This window comes from Artemia sp. Qi Xiang Cuo, chromosome 17 (assembly GCF_049724085.1).
Source record: "Artemia sp. Qi Xiang Cuo chromosome 17, ASM4972408v1, whole genome shotgun sequence".
Classification (NCBI taxonomy): domain Eukaryota; kingdom Metazoa; phylum Arthropoda; class Branchiopoda; order Anostraca; family Artemiidae; genus Artemia; species Artemia sp. Qi Xiang Cuo.
Genome location: NC_142810.1, coordinates 42,457,068 through 42,475,198, shown reverse-complemented (window position 1 = coordinate 42,475,198; position 18,131 = coordinate 42,457,068). Strand labels below are relative to the sequence as shown.

Sequence of the window (18,131 nt, the reverse complement as noted above, 5' to 3'; positions counted from 1 at the left end):
CACTGATTTAGCTAATGTCAGCCTTTGTCACTCCCACATATGACAACAAACATGTCGTCATTACCACATATTTAGCCATAGTTTTTAAATTTTGCAAGTTTATTAGACTAGAGTTCAAAACAATTGGCTTTAATGGTGTTATTAATTTGCGAAGTGAGTACTGTCAAGCGGTCGTAAGAGGAAAGTCTCATTTATGAGTGTTACTCAAAGAATTTACTGGCCTAGAGTCAGGGTTGAATCTCCGGCATTTTTATTGGGGGGGGGGGGGAGAGGGTTCCATATCTGGATAGTCAAAGGGCATGGGATGTATCATATTTTTTTTATCCACATTATTGGGGGGGGGGGGCAACTGCCACCCCCAAACGACGCCCCTGCCTAAAGTACTTTATTTTACATTTTATTTTAGTAATTTTGGCTTTGCATCTGTCATTCTAAAATGCGGCAAACGTAGTTCTGAATTAATATACCGATATCAGCCACTTTATGGGATGCATTAATTCTAGATTCCAAGTGATGCCCAGCCAGGCCTTGGAGCAAATGAACTGTCTCGGGCATTAGGTCTGCCTCTTGCTCCTTCCAGGAAAAGTTCAACTGTTACAAGGTCAAAATTAAGCATCGCTGACCTTGATGAGACCGAACGAGAAAAAATGCTAGAAGGTCAAAAGGAGAATAAATTCAACCAGTTTGTTGAAAATAACGTCATTCTTAAACAAGGCTTTATTGATAAACGAGTGGTAAGTTCTCTCTCCCCTCTTCTCTCTCTCTCTTTTCCTCTCTCTTTCTCTCTTTTGTTTTTCTCTCTCTAGATGGTAGCTTCTAGAATAGTCCATTATGTCAGCCTTTTAAAATCATTAATCATTCAAAATAGGAATGAAAGCCCAGGGTAAACAGGATTCAGATTAACTGTTCTTATGTCTTTTTCTGTTTTCACTTTTTCGGGGGGGGGGGCACCAAAGTCTCTCTGTTTAAGGAAGACGCCTTAGAAGCATACCTACACACCCGGAAAGAGTTGGTTTGTTGCTTAATGCCCCCTCCCCCCCCCCCCCAAGTCTTTTTTTGTCAAGTCAAGGAGTCGGTCAAGGAGAAAATTTGTAACATAGGCCAATATCCATTTTTGGCTGACAATATTTAATCTTCAGTAAACATCGCATTAATCAGCTTTTGAATTTGAAATTTTAGAGGAAAAAAGAAAAGAAATCACTTAGACAAAAACAACGACAAATACAGTTTTGTGACAGTCAAATTTTGATCTCATTTGTGATATTAATAGCACCAGTGACGTTGAGTATCTCAACTGGGTCGTTTCAACTGATTAGATATTCGTAAGAATATTATTCTAATAAGCATTTGTTTTTATAAAAGTTCTGAATTCTGATGTTTTCTCAGATTTAAAGTTGATCTCAAAATTTGAGTGGCTTGGGCGTCTTCTATTATCTGAAATTAATTACTGCAACACCACATTCCTTTGAAAAGAGAAATAGAAGAGGCTAGAAGTTTTTACATGAGTTGCTATAGAATATATTTGAATTTCATTTGGATAATAAAGCAAAAGAGTTTTTTGCTTTATTATATTGTTTTTTTGATTTATGCTATTATTTGATTGTGTCCAAATGCTTAGAGATAATTTGTAAGCAATCAGCAGTATGGTATCCAGTTACTGCAGCTCTAAAATCTGATCGTATGGATGCCTGAGTCAGGACGTACATTCAACATTATTTGGGACTATGCCTTTAGCAGAGCTATTTTTAGAATAATTTTCGAAGGTTGGGACGGAAGAGAAGCGTCTTCCCCTCTGGTGGCTAAATATTTGGATGATTTTTTTATACTGTTTCAGATGAGGCTAGAATTCAGAGTAAGATAAAGATTAGTCAAAGCTTAGAGGGATCCTTTTCAGATCTAGATTAAGAAGAAATACAGGGACCCGGACGTACGCGGGAGTAAAACTTTGTAACAGTAATGACAACCCTGGAATTGCCTTGGGAAGGTTTGATGGAGAAATGTTAAATGGACTGATCAAGACCTGATTAATTTGAAAAAATATTTTCGCGTATGCGCAATCAGTTGTAATCATAAGCAGAACTATGGGGGCTGAATCTCATCTCTAAGCAATGTGCAAAAATACTGTATAATAATATATTGGTCGTCTTTTTTTTTTTTTTTTTTTTTTTTTTTTTTTTTTTTTTTTTTTTACTCGATAAACTCCACAAAAATAGTTCCACCAAACTCACCTGCTTAGTGTCATGTGTTACATCGGTTTTAATAAGACCTTCCACTAATAAAATGTAATGTTTAATATTCTTTTTTTTGGGAAGGAGTGGGTTAGCCTTTTAATCATGCTAAACTTTTTAACCTGTCCTATGCTATGCATAATTTAATTTAGTTTTTTATGTCAAATCTGACGCTAGAAACATTATACCATGCAATGTTTTTCAGCATCAGCCGAACAGGATTTTGACTAAATCCCTACTGGCTGCAAGGATTACCATAAGGTTGTCCTGAAAGGATGAGAGGATTTTAGTTGAATTTTGAAAACAAATATTAATAAAATTAATATTGATGGGATTTTAGATTTTGTGGAAGGAAATACCTAATGCTTCTTCAATAAAAATATGATTACAAAAAACGATCGCTATTAGAAATGACTCAGAAAACCTAGCCAGCTAGAAAAGACTTAAATATTGTTGCACATAACATTAATAATTTTAAGAAAACACAATTGAGGGGAGGGATATATAAATGGATGAAGGGATTGGAACCATGGGTTATAAAGACGGTTGTACGTCTGAGCAAAATTTTCTCAACTTTTCCCTTTCCGCCTTTCAGGAAAATCATACTTACCTGTTTTATTTTAATACAGATTTAACTAGGTCTTCTAGGTTGTTTTATTATTGTTACAACAACCCAAAAACCTACATATATAAAATCAGATCGCAACGGATAAAAGCTTAAAATTGGTAACTAGAAGTCAGGTCAACGTAGTTTTGCAATAATATAAATAAATGACGTTGCTGCTGAAATCGCATGTGGCAACTGTAGACGAGAGCAATTCTGATTGTATCCCTGGATTCATAATGAAGTTTCACTGTATTATTTAGGAAAACAAAACCTATGCTTATAATAAAATAAGCATTAAAAATTTTCCCAAAAGTGTTTGAAAAATTATTAGGGAAAAAAAACTCTTAGTACAAATTCTGATTTCCTGCATTAGGAACAGAAAAATTTTAAATATTAGAAGATACAGTGCAATGGATAAAGCTGTGCCTGGAATCTAGAGCTACGATTAAAACCTGTCTGTTTCAAGATGCTGAAGGAGTTCCGGCCCTCGAGGTAAAACTAGCCAAGAAACTGACTAAGCTTTGTGCTTACTAAGCTTGCTACGTTCCGTATAATTATCCTATATCTTGCAACACTGTTAAGGAGTGGTGGCCCTTGATGTAAAACTTCCAAGAAACTGACTCATGCTTCTACTCCTGTGATCGTCTAAAGAAGGCTTTTTCCTGCATTGATTTTTCTTTTCTCTATTTTTTCTAAGATATATACTTAAAGTACCGAGGACATTCAAAATCAACTCTTACTGTTCGAATTAGTTAAGTAGAAACATACACAACCATATATGTGTTAAATAATTAGGAACAAGTAGGAAGTCAATTTTAGTGAACATCCATGCTTAGTTATGCAGTTTGTGGTTGTTCTTCCAGCAATTCTACAAGCATTCTTGAAGGTTCTTCAAGTATCTCGCGTCACCCTGCAGGTACAATATATCAGGGCGTTCTGTTTTGCGAGCCAGCACTATCCTGGAAACAAAAACAAGAAGATAGAAGAACCTTTGACAACAATTCAAAGTTGATCTAGAACCATGGGAAGGCTTCCAGGGGCATGGTCAGATATGAGACAAAGACTGGCAGACAAAGATCGCGGGAGAAGCTACGGCTGACAGATCGAGGTGGTCATCGGAAGCGATTCCTAGATGCATTGGTACCAGACAGGACAATTCATCGTCAGGTGCCCGCCGAAAAGCAATAAAAAATCAAGTTGGCAATCTGAAAAGTAACCATATTAGTACATCATCATGGATACTGAAAAGCGGGCTCAAAGTCTAATTCAAACTTGTCTTGATAATAAAAGAGTACGCTCTGATATTTCTTTCGTATCAAAAGAACCGCTTGAAGGACCAACTAGTGGTTGTAGCGGTTCTGGTGCAGTATGTTTCTTCAAAAAAGAAGAAACATGAGTGAATAATCAGCGAAAATAGGCTAAAAACTTACTGCATTAAGTAGCTAAAAAAGTATAGCTTTTCTTTGGGTACATTTGCTTGGGGAATCATCAGATTTTTAATACTTGAATTTATACAAACGAAACCGTCGTCAATTCAACTAATTACTTTCGCTTATTCTGATTCCACTGTTTAACATGGCAACAACAACAGGAATGTGGACCTACTCTAAAAAATTTATAATTTTTAAATAATCACTAGAAAAGTGTTAGAAAATATGGGTTTTCAGGCATAAATAGGCCTAAGATTGGCCGTGAGGGAAAAAATTTTGGTTTTATGTTCATGATAATTGAATTCTAGAATAAATAATTCCCTCAAAATTCTGTGAAATTAAAATATGAATTTTAAATCAGCACAATGCAATGTGGTTTGGTGAAATCTGACAACGCTTGAAAACAGTATCAAGAGAAAAGTACTGTCAAGATAACAGTAATTTTTTTACGTATTTATATTTTCTGTAAGAAAAAAGTTACAATATGTTGCCAAATCAAGCTTCACGCAAAGCTTTTGGGTGTGCTCTTTCCACCTCGTCTGATTGTTTTCGCTTTATACTGCAATTTCTTTTTTTTAATTTATTTGTAGGGATTGTTTTCAAGACGGCGAATGCTGTTGCTGACAACGGGTCCACACCTTTATTATGTAGACAGTGGTAACATGGTTCTTAAAGGAGAAATACCTTGGAGTTTAGATATTAAAACTGAAGCCAAGAACTTTAAAACCTTCTTCGTTTATACGGTGAGTATAAACGTTTTCTTCTTCTTTATATGTAAGACATAAATGTGGATTTGGGTTTTAAACAAGCAGGTACAAATAGAGGGGATTGACCTTGCGTGTTGGTCCGCATCACTGTAATTTTCTGTAATTTTGTATTGCTAATTTGTTTATGCCTTTTTAGCGACCCCCCTTCATATCCTCTCGAAAACAAAGTAGTGCGTACATACCTACGTGCCCTGCTTTATCAAATGGTCAATTTGCCTCCCACGTTTTATCATTTAGTAGATCTATTTTATGGTCACAAAACCAGCTGAGTGCTAAACCTCTTGTGTAATACAGGAAAATTGGAATTCTTGTTTTTGCTCGTTAAACACGAGTTGAACATGCTGTTTTTATTTCTTACGAGAACAAAATGAACTATCACTCTAGAGGAAATTTGTTTAGATCATTATTTCTTCTCTTTTTCAGGCTATTCTCTTTTCATTATCTTTTCTTTTTCTTCTATTTTTTTGTTATTCAACTCCTCTCTCATCCAGTTTTTTTTTTGCTTTTTTACTATCTTCTCTTTTTCATTCTCGTCTCTCGTCATCCATTGCAAAGCTGCTACTGAGACTTTAACTAGTTAGCAAGATTTCACTAGTAAAAAATCCCAAGTAGAATCGATAAATGTAAATTAATATTAATATATATCCTTCGTGTACTGTTTAGGGCAATGACTAATATATTCACTTTTTCCCAATATCCTAAGCTCAGATATAAAATCACAAGATCTTTTGGAAAATCTTGATCAAAAATTGTATTTGTGATTCAATGTCGTTTTTTGTGTCTCTTTAATTTTTTTCGGTCTGTTTTTTCTTTGTGCTCTCTTTTCATTTAACTTGTTTTCTAAACCTTTTCATCATCCGTTTCTAAAGGCAATTTTCACATAAGCCAGTCAGTGTGTTCTGACAATATTTTTGTTTTCTCACAGCGGTAATAGTTTAGATATCTTTTCTTGGGTTCTTAATAACTTGTCTTTCTAAATTTTCTAGTTTAGAAAGTCGATTTCAGATTTCAGTTTTGAGCCAACTAAATTCAGAAGACTTTCGCTCTGCACTTGCACTCAAGAGGGGATGCAAAATTGTTAGCAGTATCTAGTCAAATAATGCAGGAATGGATGTGTCTTATTTGTAGAAGGGCTTATTAGTATTTAATGATAAAGGTTGAATAGTGTATAATATAAATTACTGTGCAAACAAAAATGTGACGTTAGACTGCTAACAAAAAATTATCTTTGCTTCATGATTCAATAACTTATCGCAAACTCAACCATATTTTAATGAGTCTTTGGGGTCTCTGCGTTTATTATAAAGTTTTTTATAAAGTTATAAAGTTTTTATAAAGTTTATTATAAAGTTTTTATTTTTTATAAAGTTTTTATCCTGTTTTTTCCTTATGTAAATATTGTAAAATATAACTTATCATGCGTTAAAGGTTAAGCTTTTCGGTAATTTATCAATGTTGCATATCAAAAGCATTGGAGCCAAACGAAGAGCAGGACGAATCTTGGAGGGAGTTGGAAGAGGTCATCAAAGACATCAAAGGAAGTAGACTTATTTTGGAGGTGGTAGAGACTCAAAAATTTGAAAAAAGGGGGGGGGGAGTGAACTGAAGAATTGAAGCATATATTTGATAATTAAATTATTCGGGAGATCTACTGGAAATTGTGAGTTTTTGAAGTTTTAATTTTTTTGCAGTATTACAAAATTTGGTGATTTTTTGCCAGAAAAATAAAATCTCCGGTAACTATACGATATTGTTCAGCATTGGGTCAATCATGTTCAAACATGTAGTAAATGGGTCGTTAAGTCAGGTTTTATTTTTTTGCTCTGTAGCTGAAAAACTAACAATTTATTTATAAGCTGCGTTTTCATTGGGTGTTTTATAGACAGAAATCCAAAGGAATCGACCTTTTGGAAACCCTATTTTTCTATATTGAATTAAAAATCATTTGTCCTGCAGTGTAATTAGCTGATTTGCTTCCCGGTTCTATCGTAAAACGTGAAAATGAAAAGGCGGCTTTAGTCAGTCAATGGCTGAATTTTTGGGTAATTAGAACGTGATTTCGAAGTAAGGAATATACGAGGCGTGTTTTTTAATTAAGGTCCGTTTGAACATTAGTAGACAACGAAAGATTATTTCAAAAAAGTATTTTTTTTTTTTAAAGTGCATACTTTACTCCATTTTTCGACATAATTATCAAGTTTTTGAAACACTTATCATACCTCTCAACTAATTTTAAAGTAAAGTCTTTATAAGAGCTTGTCGCCGGCTCCAATAACCAAGAGTTGACTGTTGTCGTCTTCTTTTTAACGGTTGCCACTGAGGTGGCAACCGGTTGAGCTGAAGACGAAACATGGGTTTGGCATATCACGCCAAAATCGAGGCATCAGAACACGGAATGGAAACACACACACTGCCCTGAAAATTTGAAGGCCGGACATCCTCTTTCCCAGCGCAAAATCATGGCGTCGGTGTTTGGTAATAAGCATGGTGGTTATTTTTTGGTTGACTTCATGCAAGGAGGAACCACTATCAATGCATAAGCCTACTGCCTAACCCTCAGAAAGCTCCGCAGACAGATTAAAAAAAAATGGCACACTGACAAAGGGAATTGTCCTTCTTCATGAATGCAAGACCTCACACTGCTGGTCAGACCCGTAATTTCCTGAACAGTTTTTCCTGGGAAGTTTTAGATCACCTAGAATACAGTCCTGATCTTGCGCCGTATTATTACTATCCGTTTCTCCACCTCAAGCAACACCTCAGTGACAAACCTTACATTGATGATGATGACGTAAAAACGGAAGTGAATTCATGGTTAGCGGAACAGGTGGCAAGTTCTTATACAGAGGTTACTTTAAAATTAGTTGAGAGATTTGATAAGTTTTACAACCAACTTGGCAACTATGCTGTTAAATAGAGTAAAGTATGTACTTTTTGAATTTTTTTTTTTTTTTTTTTTTTAATAATCATTCGTTGTGTACTTATGATCAAACGGACCTTAATTAAAAAACGCGCATAACAAAAAGTGAAAAATACTCTCTGTAATTGGTAATAACTTTTGTGAGCATTAATTATGAAAAGCCGCATTTGTATGGATTGCAGCGTCATATCTGAAAAGCCAGAAATTCTTGCTTGAACCCTCATGTTGAATGGAATTAACTAAATTTACAAAAAAAAAAGGAAAAAACTCTATAATAAGTCACAGAAGTAGGGAAACTGAAAGCTCCCATGGGAGTTATCGCGCCCTCTTCCGCCAACATTTCTTGATCGTATATAAAATCCTTGTAAAGTAGAGGGAGGGGGAGGCAAATGAAACCTCTAAACCTAAGTTTTCAGAGTTAAGTAACTAAATAAAATATGTAGATTTTAAAATGCCAGCTTTTTTTTTACATTAAGCTGTTCTTACAGTGTGCTTGTCATTGCATATCTCGGTATTTTGGTCTTCTAGACATCCATCATCAAAATTCTCCTGCTGCAAACAAGGTTCAGAATTTTTTTTTTTTCTCTTAAAGGAGTATCTAAAATAAGTGAAAGTTATCAATTCGAAAAAAAGAAAGAGAAGTTTATATACCCTGCAAAATTTTTTTGCCATTAGCAAAAAGTTTGATATCTATTCAGTGCACTCAGAACTACGCTATTATTTCCTGCTTATGGAATTAAAAACAGCCCATATTACATTACCATACTAATATAGAAGTACACAATATAGTTCAACAAATCATTTGCAGTTTTATCAATTGAACAATCAACAATATTTGAAACACATTTTTAGAGCACTTTAAAATAGTTTAAAAACTTTTTTTTAATTCACAAAATTGAAACACTAATGTCAAGAAAAGTCACCATTTCTAAGAAATTTGCGCGGATTTTTGAGATTTGTATATTAAACAATTTGTAGAAGATATAACGGGAACTTGATTTTTTTCTTTTTTCATTTGGTAAATAGTTATTTCATTTCTTCTAATCCAGTCCAGTTCTGTGTAAAGTGGAGCAATATACTTGCAGTGGCGCTATTAATGAAAGTGTTTGAAATGGGCTTAAAATTTATTTTTCTAAATTAAAAGGGGGGGGGGGAAGACTTCCTTGTTTTTTTTTCAATGAGAAATACCAAAAAAGGTATATTCCAAAATCTAGGGGGGGATTTTATAATAGTTTATAACCGACGTTGTAATACTTTTCAGAATTTTGTATGGCCTCCTTCAAATGGTCTCCAGTCCTTTCTTCAAATGATGTCTAGTTTATTTGGTGTATAATTACCAAAACGATAACTCCAACATTCATTACTACTACTACTACTACTACTAACAGCTCACGACAGCACAAAGCCCCTGAGACCAACACAACACGCCCCTACTCCGTCTCAATCTTTTCGAAACTTCCCTTCTAACACCCTCCCAGGAAGTTTCTATTTCCTTAAATCTTTCTTTATGACGTCCTCCCACCCCAGACGAGGACGACCTGCTTTCCGTTTTGTCCTACACGGTTGGCCGAAAAGGACAATCTTCGGGAATATGTCATTCTTCATCCACAGAACATGTCCTGGCTATTTCAGCCCTTCTCTCACTATAGTCCTAGAAAGTTGGATTGAACTACACTTTTCGTGTAGCCTACTGTCTGAAATACGGTCAGTCAGCCGAGTGCCAAAAACGTTTAGAGAGAGAAATAATTTATTAACAAAAATAACGCTTACATAGTCTTTCAACAATCATCGATGAAACCCATTGGGTTGTAAATGATGGTTGTTTCCATCCTTATAATCTACTAACATATATTTACACTTCAGCTGTAAATCAAAATCACGGAAAAAGAAAAGAAAAAAAACAAGTAGTGAAAATATAACAACTTTTAACTATTAGAGCACACTATTAAACAATATCGTCGATAAACCATAAACGCCGTGGAAACGAATTACTAGCGAGACATACTTAAATCAACTTAAATTGTTAACAACTTACCAGAAGGTAACGTTTCAACCCACTCTTGAACTGGCTAACATTATGTGCCATCTTTGTACCCTAAGGGGGTTAATTCCACAGCTGAGGTCCTGCAAAACGCGGAAATGAAAATCTGCGTTAAGTACTCCGAGCCTCAGACATTATCCTTGAAGAATGCCTAGTTTCATAACAATAATAAAACGAGTTTGACTTAAAAATTTCCCAAAACCACTCCGGTGAATCCCGATTCAAACATTTATAAACAAAAATAGTTAGTTGATAATCTCTTAACCTATAAACATTTAGAATTTCTATTTTAGTAAAGCAACTCAAAGTACTATTTTCAAATCTCACATAATGTCCTAAGACACGAACGAATTTATTTTGTAAAATTTGAACTCTTTTAAAACTTGACACAAAAGAAATAGTCTACAGCAAACAACCATAAGATAGATACGGACTGATAAGAGAATGATAGAGGATCATCCTTGGTGGGAGCTCATTCCTTGGCCTTCTTATAAGACCCAACTCAAATTGCAATCAAGATAAAAACCTAAATATTTTACAAATAAAAGCTTGTTTTAAGAATACACAATTCAGAAATATTTTATTATTTAAAATAATGGGAGCACTAATCCTAGAGATAGGCGTAAAGTTCGTCTTTAAAACATTGACAGACAAATGGCTACACCTTTCCCAAGTTGCCAGTTTATTTAGGTCCTTGTTTGCCTGTTCAGTCAAAAGATTTTTGCAAGATGATTTTTCTGGTAGACAAAATAGCATGAGCGATGAACTGGATTAATTTCCAAAGAGTATGATTTCGTATGGTATCTACATAAATTAGGTAAAGTAGTCCAGGCACCGAACCTTGTGGAACTCCGCAATGGACTCTATAACTTCTTGATTTGCAGCCATCAACATTCACTCTAAGTGTTCTCCCTCCAAGATAAAACTCAAACCAATTCAAAGATACATCCTGAACACCTAAAAAACGTAGCCTGCTCAATAAGATCTTGAAAACAACAGTATCAAAAGCTTTTTTAAAATCTATGAAAATTGAAAGCACTAGCTCCCCACGTTCAAGCGCAGAGTTAACAAAATCTGTGAGATGGTGGACTGCATGTATCGTAGGACTGAATCCGAACTGTGTTTCTGCGAGAAATCCATATAGATTCAGATGGTTATACAGACTCCTATACATGATCTATTAATACAAATTTGAAAACAAAGAAAGCATCGAAATCGGTCTCCAGTTCAAAGGATCTGTCTTCAGACCTCCTTTATGCAAAGGGATAACCGTGGCCTCTTTTAATAGTGAAGGAAATTCACTCTTTTTCAGCGATAAGCTAATCAAATATACAAGGCAGGGCAACAAATACACGAATACTAATTTTAATGTTTGCAGATTGAGACCATCACTCCCAGACGAATTTGACTTCATCGATCCTATTACGTGATTCATCTTCTCTACATTAGTTTCAGCAATGTTCATGTTTACCGCCAAAACCTATTTCGTATTTAAAAGGTTCAGCAATTTTACTGCTATCCATATATGAAATTTCACTTACTGATTTACCAATTTGTGAAAAATACTCACCCAAAACATCAAAAATTTCCTTCCTTTCAACAACTATTCTATCGTGAACTTTTAGGCTAGCTAGATTTTCATTCTTCTTGCAACCATTTAATAATTCATTAATAGTTTTCAACGTACCTTTCGTGTTCCCTTTATTATTTTCAAATTTGATCGCAAGAAATTTTTAACACAAGATCTTTGATGCCGATTAGTTTCATTACGAAGTTTTTTAAAGTCATTGAACACCTCCTGTGACTCTGAATTCAAATAAGTTACGTACAAATCATTTCTTTTCTGGATTAATCGAAGAAGCTCCTAGGTTACCCTTGGTCTTAGTACATTTATTCAGCTTGATAGTTCTCGTTGGACATGTTGAATCAACTATTGGTTGAAGACTAGCTATGAACTTATGAACTATAGCAAATGGGCTTTCATACGCATAATTAGCATCTTGCCGCGAAAGAACGTTCTGGTCTTGCCTAGATTTGTGAATATTCTCTTTTCTCAGTTGTTTTTTCATTATTCTCTTTATTTTTGGCTTTTGTCTACGTAGGAAGGAAGTCACCGCCACCACAGGAAAATGATCAGAAGACTCACTAATTATTATATCAATATAAGAAGTAGCAAGTAGGCGAGATCGAACAAATATGTTATCGATTAATGTTGCTGAATGTTGAGTAACGCACGCTAGAATTTCTACTAGAGGATATACATCATGACTAACCATAAGGGTAAAAACTCTAAATTATCACTATACAAACACAAAAGGTCAAAATTAAAGTCACCCATGCAGATAAACTCGGAAGTACTCAACTGGATCCCATCCAAAACTCGACCAAAACCAAGGGTAAACTCTTCCCACTGAGTACTCGGTGGCTTATAAACCTCACTTATCAAAATCTGATTCCCGCCAATTTCCAGCTCAAGAGTAAGATTTTCGACCTCACCTTCTATCCAAATGGAATAATCCCCCCTCACATTAGCCACAAGATGCTCCTTAACTAGAAATGCTAAACCTCCACGTGCCATCGTCTTTCTATTTTTTTACAATAAGCTGGTATCATGGAAAACTGAAAAGGGAAGAAGAATGTTCTGACGTTAAAAGTCTCACATAGGCCTATACTATCAAATCTGCAATTTTTACTATCAAGCATCTGCAGAATTTCACGATACGGTGACGTAACGAGACAATTCCAATGACCAAGAGAAAACGAATTTTCATCAGCATTAGATATCAAAGAAAGCGGATTTACATAATAGCTATCTCTATTCGGTCGAAATGTGATAGAAGAGCTTTCCTGTGCAATATCAGCATTAAGAATATCTTCAGCTCGGAACGGATTATTTTCAAAGGTCTTTAGTCTCTCACCACAACTTTAAGATGACTTGGCGCAATACAACTTCTATAAAAAAAAAATAAAAAAGAAACAAGTAGTGAAAATATAACGACTTTTAACTATTAGCACACACTATTATGCAATATCTTCGATAGACCATAAACGACGTGGAAACGAATCACTAGCGAGACGTACATAAATTCGACCTTTATCAGACCACACTTGCTTATTCCCATATTTTATTCCGTGCCAAGTTCAGAACATCACGTCTTCGTTTCATCGGATTTTCGGACACAAAATACCAGTCCGAGCTAATTTTGACTTTTCTTTAAAAACTTTAGAAGCAAGGTCTTTAGACTTGAATGTTACAACTACAGGAGCAGTTGCATCATGTTTACTATTGCCTTTGCTTAGATTTGATCTTTTAATTTCGATCACATCTTGATTTGATATTTCTAGCTCCATTTTGTTTGTCACTATATCAAGAACTACCGACTTCAAGTCACTATTGGAAGGTTGTTTAACCCCATTGAACATGAGACTATTTAATCTCTTTTCTTGTTCATACACATCTAGCTTTTGCTCTGCAACTTTAATCCGGTCCTCAATGAATGAGCATTGATTTTTTAAATGTTTTAAATCATTGGATAATACAACAAATTTCGGCTCGAATTCAACAACTAATGCTCTGTAAATTTCACTTGAAATCGACGAGCTTTGCGCTTTCATTGGACTAACGGTGTCTTTAGAAAATGCCTATTTGCCTCCAATAGTTGCCAATTTTTATCCAAACTCTGATCTATTTTCTGAGCACGGTTTTCCGTGACACACTGAATTTCGTGTTCCGTCGCTGTAATCATGGTAATAAGAGCGGTTGATCCCGAAAAGTTATGTAAATTGGTATTTTCAGACGCTTTTCCTTTAAGCTTGTCTTTTCAAATTCCTTTGTAATTGTCTGGTTTCAGCGTAAGTTCTTCAAACGCTCCCTTTACACCTTTTCTAGAGTTTTTCATAGCCTCAGCTTTATTGCATTCAAAATCTAGATCTAAGAACCTTAATTTTGGAAAAAAAAATTATGTGAGTGACATCATTTTTATATGCGTCAGTATTATAATGACGTCGTCACACTTGTCACATTTATGTGGAAAAATTGAAGATTTTCATGCATGGAAAAGTTTACATTAAATTGCTCAAAGAGCAAAAAACTGGTAATTACAAAAATATTTGTATATATTTTATCAAGGGATTACAACAATTCAAAAACCTTAAAAAAGAAAACCAAAAGTTTGAAGCTTAGTAGAAATCGTCGTTGGAAAAACAGCATTGCCGAATTTATTTTGTTATAAGTATAAGCAATGTCTTTTTAAGACATGAAAAAAGGTTGAAAATTTTTTTAAGTTCAGTTCGGAATCGCTAAAGTTATTATGTAAACTGAAAAAATGTTTATTCTCTATTTTGACAAGGGATTACAAAAATTCAAAAGCCTTAAAAAAGATTGAATTTATTATCACATGAAAAAAAGTTGAAAATCTTTTTAAGTTCAGTTCGGAATCGCTAAAGTTATTATGTAAACTGCAAAAATCCTTACGGTGCCTGAGCATTGATATTAATGTTTTAATTCAAACTAGAAAAAAACTGCAAATTTTAAAATTAGTTTTTTTTTGTTTGATAAAATTAACTCGCTACGAAATTAAGCTTACAGATTTGAACCCAATCAGTTATATAATGTCAGTAGGAAGGCTCAAAAAACGAAAATTTGCAATTATTACAAATGATGATTCTCTATTTTGACAAGGGATTACAAAAATTCAAAAGCCTTAAAAAAAAGTTTCCAGCTTAGTGCATATCGTTGTTAGACATCAAACTAGCTTCAGTAATCAAATATCTTTGGAAAGACTGCAGTATGAAAAGACATCAAATTGCGTAAAGAGTAAAAAACTGGTATTTGTAAAAATAAATGTATATATTTTAACAAGGGATTACAACAATTCAAGAACCTTGTACGTATATATATATATATATATATATATATATATATATATATATATATATATATATATATATATATATATATATATATATATATATATATATATATATATATATATGTATATAATATTTATTTATTTCTGTTTATTTCAGCCGAATCGAACCTACTATTTAGAAGACCCAACTGGTTTTGCTTTGGAATGGTGCAAGGCTATCGATGACGTCAGGAACTTTTACTCTCGATCAAATGCGGAGGGATAGACTCCATTTAATTTGCATATGTTTTTTAATTTCTAGAATTGTAGTATAATTTATTTGAACTATTATTGTATATAAATGTCAATGGTCAGTCTTAAATGTTATAAGAATATCTAATTTAAACAGTTTCATCACAGTTAGTTGTAATAAATAAGTTTGCTCATTTAAACACTATATTTTGAATTTTACCAGCTGTTATAGGTTTATCGTTTTATTACCGCATTTATTCTCTCCCTAAATTTACTGCTAGCGTAAATACTTTCTTCTCGGTCAGAGGTGCCCTTAATGTTTAAGCAAACTCAGAGACAAAGAGAAGTAATGAGTAAAATATTAAAATGCCCCTTAGTTATATGGTCTCTAATATCCACTAAAAGAGCACAATTTTAACTTTTGACATATTAACCAATCAAATCAAGTTGATTTTTCAATACTCGACAAATAATTTAGCGCCCACTTCGGATTACGGTAAATATTTAATTTGGAATGGGGTTTTGGTCATGACTAACATCACCTCAAAACCAGTTTTATCTGCAGTCTGGAACAGTCACACTTAGGTCCAGAATATGGCCGGGTCTGGGATGCGGCTATAATGACACATTTTTGCTTATCGATTTAATTATGGATTAGTTTCATGTTAAATGTGTTGTGAACACCTGTCGAGGAGAAATGATTTGTGCTATGTGAATTAAACTTGGAACAAATGGAACAAATCTACAACCTAAATTAGCCTTGGGAAAGTTTCTCAAGATTCTCTCTCCATCCTTACTCCCCTCCCCTTTAAAGTATTAACTCCTCAGAGATTTGGTAAAAAATTTGCTAGGGAAAAGGACATCTTAGGAATATATTTATAGTTCTATTTAAGTTTGGAAAGACGTTTTCAAGGTCCTAACTTTAAAAGGAAACAAAAATTTGGCTTAAAAAGCGGCTTAAATCCTGGGAAAAAGTCATAAAGAATTTTGGTATTTTCTTGGATAGAGCTATTCCACCGGTTAGTAGAAGAAAAACAAAGGTCCTACATCAAATTTCGAAGGACATTTTTGAAGCCCCAAAAACAGTATAAAAGAGGGAAAATTCAAGGGAATATTTTTCCTTACCAATAAGAAAAAGTTTTGACGCTTCATGGCGCAATATTACTATATAAAACCACAGATTATTGTGAAACCTAATAGATAATCTGTGCTAAAACTGTTAGGTTGCCCCTTTGTGGTAAAACATTTTGTGGCAAATTTCCAATAGTCCCGCCACTTCGTGGATCGCTCTCCCATTATTTATGAAATTGTGAAATTGATCAGAAGTTGGCACTGAAAATTTCCATATTTGTTAAAATTTAATCCAAACCCCACTTTTATAAATCCTATATCCGCCGCTCAGTCAAGTCGTAAGCCTGTGAGATGGGAGAGTAGCGAACCACTTCGACGGCTCAATGCTCACCACCTTTCATTCTGTTTTTGCAATCATAAGTGATACAGATTCGCACCATTTTTCAAAGTTGCTTGAACTACTGAGAAATATACAATGAACTGCTTAACCAAAGGAAATGGGAGGAGCTTTTATTCGCGTCGAGGCACTTGGTGACAGATGTTTTTTGGTTTGATCCTACTTTCTAGATATGTGTACTGTGGATATAAAGATTCGTCTAAATCACTTGGCAGATAAATGCTGTTCAACTACAGAAAATAATATGCATGGTTGAGATTCTCTTTCCGGTTAAATTAGCTTTACTATTTTAAAATAAGCAGTAAAGCTGAAACTTGAAACTATCAGATATCTTCAGGATTTGGTATTTGAGCTGATTCCTGAAAGTTTCATTAACCTGGCTCTGCTTTTTCTTTAAAATATTAACTAGAGTTTGTTTGGAAAGGGAATGCTTACCCTATCATTGTTTGATTTTTCTTTGCTGGAAGGACAAGATTTAATCCCCCCCCCCCTCTTTCTCACTCCGTACCGAAAATTTAAATACGAGAGGAATCAAGATGTCAACCAGAGATAGTGTTAACACACTGCATCTAGAAAATGATCAATTTTCCGTATTCTGATGGAAGTTTCTGAGTCCCTCATCCATTTCCTCCCTTCCCAAAAAATAAATAATGTCTGCATGCCTAACACGATTAATTAAACTGTCTATGGCTTATATATAAGCTCTGTTTGTATTGTGCTTTCATGTGTTGAATGAATTCCTCATATGAGCTCTCAAACAGAAGTAAACGATGAGAATCTGGTAAGTAACTGGTGAATATTTCGAATCAGAGTCAGCAACTGCTTTTGAACTCTAACGTTCCTCCATTTTAAGACTACACTCCGCTATTCCCAGCAACAACTCTGATTTTGAATTCCCAGAAGGAAAACAAAATTATCATATTTCGAGAAGGGTTAAAGCTATTTCTCGGAAAGAGGCTGTTCCGCTTCGAAGAAGGTATTTTACAATCATTATCATATAGCGTTGTCTAAGTAAAGAGTGAAGCAGGCTCTATGTATTGTTTTTTCTTCTTTTCACCAAGGCGCTTCAAATGGAAGGAGTTGACGTAGAAATCTTAGAAGGGCTCATTCAATTGGAAATTTAAAGTTTTAGTACCTTTTTAAGGGTCACAAGTGATTGGAGTGCACGCAGCAAATTATCCCACGCTTCTTTTTGCTCCAATAGAAATTTTGATATAGCCATTTTGCTTAGCATAGTTGAAAGGTCCAACGACTGTACCTCTGGGGATGACACGATCCCCTACAACCCTTGGGGCATGGACTGTAAGCTATGCAATTTGCCCATTGTTTGTAGGTAGCATTTACTAGTGGGAAAGAGGTCCATGTTTAATCCTTGGTCTCCAAAAAGGCGAAGGATAAGAACATGAAGATTTAAGGAAATGTCGAGGGAAGCGTTGAACTTAGTAAAAAAAAAAAAAAAAAAAATATACGCATACATGTTTTCCAAAGGGCAAGTTTCTGGAACGATCTAGTGTATTAATTTTGAACTTCCCTGGCATAATGAGAGGGATTCTCAATTGACCAAAAGG

At 34.5% G+C, this 18,131-nt stretch overlaps 1 protein-coding gene across 2 annotated transcripts in view; it reads left to right on the top strand.

The window, feature by feature from the left end:
• Pdk1 (Phosphoinositide-dependent kinase 1) overlaps positions 1–15,289 on the top strand; it is a 59,027-nt gene extending 43,738 nt beyond the window's left edge. For both annotated transcript variants that reach the window (XM_089103564.1, XM_089103563.1), the window contains exons 7-9: positions 504–734; positions 4,856–5,008; positions 15,022–15,289. In XM_089103564.1, coding sequence (XP_088959690.1) covers positions 504–734; positions 4,856–5,008; positions 15,022–15,129 — 492 coding nt within the window. In that variant the 3' untranslated portion in view covers positions 15,130–15,289. The remainder of the gene's footprint in view (positions 1–503; positions 735–4,855; positions 5,009–15,021) is intronic.
• Positions 15,290–18,131: the final 2,842 nt, after the last annotated feature.